Source organism: Drosophila ananassae, chromosome 3R (genome assembly GCF_017639315.1).
Source record: "Drosophila ananassae strain 14024-0371.13 chromosome 3R, ASM1763931v2, whole genome shotgun sequence".
Classification (NCBI taxonomy): domain Eukaryota; kingdom Metazoa; phylum Arthropoda; class Insecta; order Diptera; family Drosophilidae; genus Drosophila; species Drosophila ananassae.
This window is the reverse complement of record NC_057930.1, coordinates 12863943-12871661: the sequence shown is the minus strand read 5'-3', so window position 1 is coordinate 12871661 and position 7719 is coordinate 12863943. Positions and strand designations below refer to the sequence as shown.

At 38.4% G+C, this 7719-nt stretch overlaps 2 protein-coding genes across 2 annotated transcripts; both read left to right on the top strand.

Moving 5' to 3' along the window:
• The first annotated feature begins 3042 nt into the window (after positions 1–3042).
• LOC6498675 (membrane steroid-binding protein 2) lies at positions 3043–3900 on the top strand. Its single transcript, XM_001963263.4, has 2 exons — positions 3043–3218; positions 3276–3900. The coding sequence occupies exons 1-2, from the start codon at positions 3179–3181 to the stop codon at positions 3848–3850; spliced, it is 615 nt and encodes a 204-aa protein (XP_001963299.2). The 5' UTR covers positions 3043–3178; the 3' UTR covers positions 3851–3900.
• Positions 3901–4162: 262 nt separating this feature from the next.
• On the top strand, positions 4163–5041 carry LOC6502479 (accessory gland protein Acp29AB). The gene has a single exon (XM_032455221.2). It carries the CDS (start codon positions 4447–4449, stop codon positions 5020–5022), a length of 576 nt encoding a protein of 191 aa, XP_032311112.2. The 5' UTR covers positions 4163–4446; the 3' UTR covers positions 5023–5041.
• Positions 5042–7719: the final 2678 nt, after the last annotated feature.

Here is a 7719-nt window from a genome sequence, read left to right as displayed (position 1 = left end):
AACGAGAACTTCGAAGGCGTGCATGATATTTATATCCTTTATGCTTCAGGTTTCCCGCCATTGCGGGAGCTTCTGCTCATCCCGGAGTTCATTAATATTTCGGCAGCTCTTCCTTCGTTCGCAATTATGCAGGAAAACTTTGCTCTGCCAGTTAGACAGATAAACAAATCGGATTGACAGTGAGTGAGATATTGATTTAATGCAGTGCTGGAATCCTCCTTCTTGCCGGAGTTGGCAAGCCAAATGAGCAGCAAACTCTACCTATACTTATTTAATGAAAATATGTATACTTTTTAATTTAAGATTTAGTCAGTAATTTATTCCAAAAATAGCTTTAAAGTACTATCTTTATGATCGGTTGTCCAAAGACCCAGCTTAAATGGGCTCCTAAGAAAGCCCTCTAAATTACAGCCATTCCCCCGAACTTTGTCTGTCAAACATCTGATATTTTCCTATCAGTGACCAAACACACCACTCAGAATGCATTAAAAATATGCCAGGCATAAAAAATGTTCCCTCGTTCTCTGAATTTAGGACAAAAAGTTGGCTAACTTTCGATTTTTGGGTGGGTGGATGGTTGGAGTGGTGGCCAAAAAAATTGCAGAAATTGGCACCCCAGCTTTATTGTCCTAGTTCCTTTTTTATCTCTCTCTTTATCTATTTTTTACAATTTTTGTTCTTGTTGTGGCTGGCGCCGGCTGCACCTTGACACTTTTGCAATTGTCGCATGGAAATATTTTTTCAACCGTTGTTATTCTTGCCCAATTTGTTTGTATGCGCTTTCATTGTTGTTGAATTTTATTTTCGTTCTTTCTCTGTTTTTTTTTTTTCTGATTTTTTTGTTATGGACTACTTTTTGCTGTAGTTTTTTATTTATGGTTAGTGCAGCAAAATATTTCAGCATCAAACGGAAAACCATGGGGCGGTGTGTGGGTGGTAGCTGAGGGCTGAAAAACTACGTGGGTGCCATTTCAGTTTTTGGGGCTTTCCTTTGGCTCCTCAGTTCAATGAATAAATCATTGGGCACTGAGGGGAATAGTTGGGGTTTTCGGTGAAATGGGGTGAGCTCTCTGGCAATGCTTGATAATATTTTTGTTGGAATGTTTGCACTTGTTTTTCGGCTTTGCATAACTGTGGCCAAAGTGGGTCGAAAATAAAATGAAAAATGTTTTTCAATGCAGACACATGCTTAGTAAATGGATGGTAAAGCAATACTGACGTTCGTGCTTAAATCTAATTCACTTGGAACTTCGTAAGTTAATGAAATCATATCTACTTGGAGGGCTGAGAATATTTCTTTTAATTATAAAAAGTTCAAGGGCAACCCCTTTTACGTTGCCAATTTTGTCGGCAAACCGACATTTTCCGAGTTTGCCGAGGCTTTTGAGTCAACCATTAGGAAAGTTGCAAAGCCTCCATTCAAGGGCCTGCGGAAAAGCAAACTAAGCAAATCTGCTGGCAATTTAATCCTTTTGAAATTTGCTTTAATTAACTCGAATAATAAGCAGCATCCGCTTTGCCCCCTTTCCCCATCATCGTCTCAGCCTTTTTATGTTGTTTCTGGGCTTATGGGCTTTGGCACTTTGTGGTTTGAAATTTGTGTGGTGCGGTTGTGTTTTTTTTTTATTTTCCTGCTTCTTCTGCTTTGCGGCAGTCGGATTTCCGACATTTGCCAAAGCAAATTTCACCAGAGCGGGACTAATAAGCCAAACAGGAGACAGTCAAAGAAGAGGGCTTACCAGGGGCGGGCCCAGAATGGGGGGCGCGACAGACAAAGTTAATACGACACAGCTGCCCCGCAGTTGGTGGGCAATTGAAAAGTTTATTAATAACCACCAAGGCAGCAAAAGCTATGGAAACTTTAAAGCGATGTTGACTTTTTTCTGCTGCTGGTGGTGCTGGTGGTAATCCCATATTTATACGATTTTTATTTTTAATTAAAACAAGGCAATGCTGATCGGAAGGAAGTGTGGCGGTTGGAAGGAAATGTAATTATATTTGAACAGCATGTGAAATATGTTTTAATTTATTAAATTAAAATAAGTGAAAAAGAAATCACCGGAAACTGGAGAGAGAACAACTGAAAAAAAAACAAAGGCAACAAACAAGAGGCAAAGGAAGCAGCCAGCCGCAAACCGAGTGCCCAAAGCAATTTGAGCCAGCGTCACACGGGGCGTATGCGTAATGTTCTCGCAACAAAATCAACGTTATGCAAATTTTAATGTGAGCATAAGGCGGAAACGAAAACCCGCTACGCTTGCCAGTTTTCTCTCTTGGTTCTTGTTACGTTACGTTGGGTTGGATCCTTCTAATAGGGTATGGAGTGGGCGTGATGGGAAAAGAAATGCAGGAATATTCTCAACATAAAAACTAAAATGTATTACTTTAAAAATTTAAAATAATTTTCAAGTTTACTATATAACCCCTACGTTAAAAAAGTGTAAATCTTTATTTTTTTTAATAAACATAAAGCTTAATAGCAACTTGATTTTATCAGTAATACTTCTGCGCCATTAAGTTTTTATAGAGTATCGGATATATCCAACGCAAATCAGAGCAGAAGTCCTTCGTCCTGCCACTTATCCTGCAGCTTTATTTACCATATGAGTTGGTATGTGTGCGAGTGTGTGTGTGTACACAGCGCTCTCTGGGCGCAAAATTACATTTCGTTGCAAACTCACACACACACACGTCTGTAGAGCTCAAAAAATTGTAATGAGCTTATTAAGTCATATTAAAGTCCAAGTACAACCAATTTGATAAAAACAGCAACTGACAGCAGACGCACACGCATGAAAATGCGCTTTTCCAGGCCATTTTTTACGATCGCATTTGGCCTTAATGTTAATAGCAAATGGCGCCGACACAGCTATGTCCTTAACGTATCCTGTACGGTATGTAATTTATATGAGGCATGTAAACGAGCTCGGCAGCAGGTGGCTTAACATGTTGGAAAGTGGTTCAAACGGCTGCTAGGCCAATATTTTTTCAACTCCGCACTCTGGTAAATTAATCTCAACTTAAATTAATTGAGTGTAATCAAATGGGTGGCGAATTTTCGCTCAAATTCAGTCTGACAGTAACTGTTTCAAAATTCAAGTAATGCTGGAATAATCCTGCATCAAAACGCGTTTACAAATGTTTTGTGGAGCAGCAGTCTAAGTGTGTATAATCATCAATGCCTGATAACCAAGTGGTGTCTGCATTTGGTTTGGCAAGTAAGTTAATATATTTTACATTTAAAACCCGATTATATCGTGTGTATTGTTGTTCAGAACTTAATCCGAATCTTGAGGCAGCCTTCAAAATGCTGAGTCCGCTGTTAAGAAATCCCTTTGGTCAGCTTGTGATATCCTTTATGCTGGGTTACTTTGTCACCACAAAGTTGTCACAGTTTGTTAAAAAATTCAAGGGAAACGCGGACCAAGCTCAGAGTGCCAAGTCGGAAAATAAGGAGCTGGATAGTGACGATAGTGATGGACATTTGCCGCAAGGAAAGAAGGTTCTTCTACTAAACCTTCGGCAATTGGCCGAATTTAATGGAGTGGTGGACGAACAACCAGTTTATACAGCCTTGAATGGCAGAATCTATGATCTAAGTCCTGCCCGTGAAAAGTACGGCAGTCAGGGTCCTTATTCCCTTCTGGCTGGCTGCAATGCCAATCAGGTCCTGAATATTGCATGCGGATCCATGGGCGTCTGCACCGACGACGTTGTCAACCGTTGGGAGCAGAGCCTCATGGCCGAATTCAATATCGTGGGCTATTTGATTGATTCGGAGGGAGATGATTTTGCCGAGAATGAGTCCATTGCCAACGGAGTTGGAGACCTCGAAACTGAGGAAACGTAGAAGCTTACTAGTTCTGTTTGGTAATAAAGTTATTCTTTTTTATCTCAAAATGACTCACGTTTTTTTTTTCGAATCATTAAATAACATTTATATTTTCCCTAAGCCCTGAATACTTATTATAAAAAAGACGATTATAAAAGTATATGAAAATTTTATTATTGTTTTCATACGAGGCATTATATAAATGTATATTAAAAATACTTATTTTTCATTTGATGATAAAAAATTATCAACCATGTGTTGCCATTGACAAAGCTTTACTATATTATACTCTGATAATGCCATTAAAAACTTCATTAAAATATAAATACAGAATTTTAAAATCAGTTCCGTATAAGCTATCCCAAAGAAAAGTCATAAACAATCAAAATGCTTAAGTCGGTATATATTTTAAGTACTGTTCTTCTCGTTTTTGGATCATTTGGAGAGCCCAGGACACACGGTCTTCGGTGTGCGAAGTCCAGGATCCACCGAAGCAATGCGGCGAGTTCTGTCTCTTAATCCTGAAGCCAGTGCTAGACCATATTAGGAACCATCAAGAAGAGTGGAACAAGTGCAATACTATCAACAATAAGACTCAAGCTGCTTTGGGCACAATGATGGACAAGCAGGCAGTCCTGGAGGCAGGACAAACGGGAATTAAGATAACGCAGTCAGACTCTCGGAAAATCATAGAAAATATAGAAACGAAGATAGCCGCTTTGGAAAAATTAATATCCAAAAAACTTGCGGAGATAATTTCTCTTCAGAATAATATGGAGCAACATTTTTCACAAATTAAGAACACATTACTAAAAATGAACTTCCATAGATTAGGTTCAAGGGCCTTTTATGTTGAAAAAAATATGTTAGTGGATTGGACAACAGCTGAAAGAAAATGTCGCGAGATGGGTGGACAACTGGCAACCATTGAAAATGAGACAGAATTAATCCAGATTAAAAAGGAACTCAAGGAAAACACCAGCTACTGGATTGACTTGAATGATATTCAAAGCGAAGGAAAATTCATATCATCAGTTACTTGGAATCCACCTACCTATTTTAAATGGCATAATAACCATCCCTTTGTGCATACGGGTAATATTGAGGATTGTGTTTTTCTGTACAATGGAAAAATGCAAGATTTTGATTGTAATTACAAGGGTAATTTTATTTGTCAAAATGTAAATTAAATTTCAATAAAATATTTTAAATTTTCTATGAAAAATATTTTGAATTCAAATTTTATTTACATTAAAATAAAAGTTTATTGAATGAAAGTATGTGTTGTTAAAGTGTTGAAGTATTGAAGATTATTGATATTTTCGCAAAAGAAACCTTCTTATACCTAATGGAAAAGATCAAATTTATTTTCTTTCCCATTTGACCGAGCACTTGGCATCTGGCCGGAAAGTTTTTCGCATCACTTTTGTTTTCAGGTTTTTTTTTTTTGGCGCTTTGACAGGAAAATATCGACAACAGCAAATGTCGATAACAACAAATTGTTTGTCGTGTTTTTCTTTATTTTTTTCCAGGATTTTCCTTTTTTTCCTTTGACGCTCGTGGCCCATCAAGCTGTTGACTTTGTCAAGTTGTCGCCAAAAATTTTCGGGGCTTCGGGTGTTTTTCGGGTTTTCCATTTCGGGGCCAAAGCCAGTGTGTGTAGGTGTGTGTGTGTGGGAAAAACTTTTCGCCAAACACGCAATTGACTGAAATTGAATTGAAAGCCAAGAAGGAAAACCGAGATGTGATGGGAAGGACAAGGGCAAGGAGGTGTAAAAAGAAAAGAATGCCGTCAGGTGCTACACAGCTAATAAAATCAAAATTACTTTTTGCCCGAGCACAAAGTTTTTTAGTCGACGTGCTTAAGGAATTTAAAAAAGTTGTTCAAAAATTGTTAAGCACACACTTCAAAATCAGCCAAATGTGCAAAAGGCCAACACACACTCGCACCCACTTCCCTCTAAGTACCAACAAAAACATTCTGGGAGTGGAATTGGTTTCTTGGCAAGGGCAAGGGAGTAAAGTGTTATTTGATGTGTTGTATTTGATCAAGCGAAAAGGTGACAGAAAGGCTCAAAAGTTAACAGCAACAAGAAGTGCCCAGAATAACAAGTGGAAAGTGGTGCCCCAAGGACTGAAAGGTGGGATCTTGGCCAGGCGTCAACGAAAAAGGGATTTGCATAAATGTTCCATACTTATGTATGGAAAGAAACTTTACTTCAAAAATTAAATAATTGCTTACCCTGCCCACTTCCCTCTTACTTTTCCTTAAATGGGGTTTCCTTTAATTTCTACCAGTCTAAAAATTTATTGCCATCTGGTTGTCATGTGCAAGCAATACTCGTACTCCACCCACGTGACCCCCAAAGAACCCAAACTGTCATTCATTCATTTTAATGTTTTACGTGACCCATTCGAAATCGAATCGAATGACTCATTAAATGCAGAATAGAGCAAAACAGGTGGAAAATAAAACAGTCGGCAGGTAGTGCCATTGTTGGTCCTGTACGAGGTGAAAGGCAATTAACCATAAGAACCATAAGAGCTTATGCCATGGAACGTGCCTAATTGCCGGAAAACACTACCCGAATCTGGTTTTTCGTATTTACCTACGCAAATGGGAATGCTTGAATGTTTGCGGCAAACAATTAGTTTTCCAATTTCGGAACTAAAATGTTTGCAAACAACACAAATTAAATTCGCCTCAATTGCATTCCGGAAATGGATGTGGATGAGGAGGATCCAATTTTCTTTTTGGCCAAAGTTTGCATTGGTCTTTGGCACTCTCTACTCAGTGCTGAGTCATCTCTACTCGGTAGAGTTAATTTAATTAGTTTTCATTTATCTAAAGTACACGCTTCATTACATAATTTAACAATTCATTAGATTGAGCCGGGTGCTGTGGTAATTGAAAAGCGCGTCACGCTCTAGCCCCTCGGATTGTGCTCCACTTTCGTCCTACGTCCTTGATCGCCCTCGCTCCTCCCATCCTTGAATATCAAACTCATCCCCATACCCATTTCACAGTCTGGTTTTTATGTTCACTTTGTTATTATTGCCGCCAGACAATTGCTAATGGTCGCTGTAATTATCATTAAATGCTTCGCTTTTCTTTCCCTTCCCCCATCCCTTTCAATTTTTTTTTCTTTATATTTCTTTCTTCATTTCTTTTGGCTTAATTTTCCTACCCCTTTTCCACCTACCAACTTTTCCTGGGAACAATGCCACTGATTCAACAGCTGGCGGCTACATTTTAATGTGTTTGCCAAAGGATTAAAATGCACTTGGCAATTTTCCTTAATTTGATTGCATTCGAAAGTGATTTGTGATGGTCTGGTCGTAAGTGGGAAAAGTTTTAGTAGTTTGCAGATAAAATTTATTACATTTACGACAAAGAAATTATGATCCTTATAGGAATAATATTAACTAAAAATATAATAATCATACGCCCCGTATCCCATTTTCTAAAACACAATATACAATATAGAATATATTCTGTTTCAAAAGACACAGCTTAAAAGTAATACCAACTATTTGTGGCTTTCTGCTGAAAGAGGCTTAAATTTGCCAACTGGCAACTGCCACAAGTCACAATGTCATGCAACCATTTTGGACATAATTTCTTTTTTTTTTTGGTGCGGTAACATTTTCCTGTTTTTGGTGCTCTGGTGCAGAATTTGATTTGCAAATGGCACTTTGGCTCTTGGTCCCCTAAAATAGAGATCCCATCAACCCACTCGACACTCGAATGGCTTTTCGGAATTCATAAATCCATGTTAGTCAGAAACGAAACCAAAAGCTGAACCCGTTTTGCCTCATATATCAGGCTTAATTGCAATTCAGATATCCAAGAATTCAGAGCTTTTATTCAGAGCCGGCCAGGATAG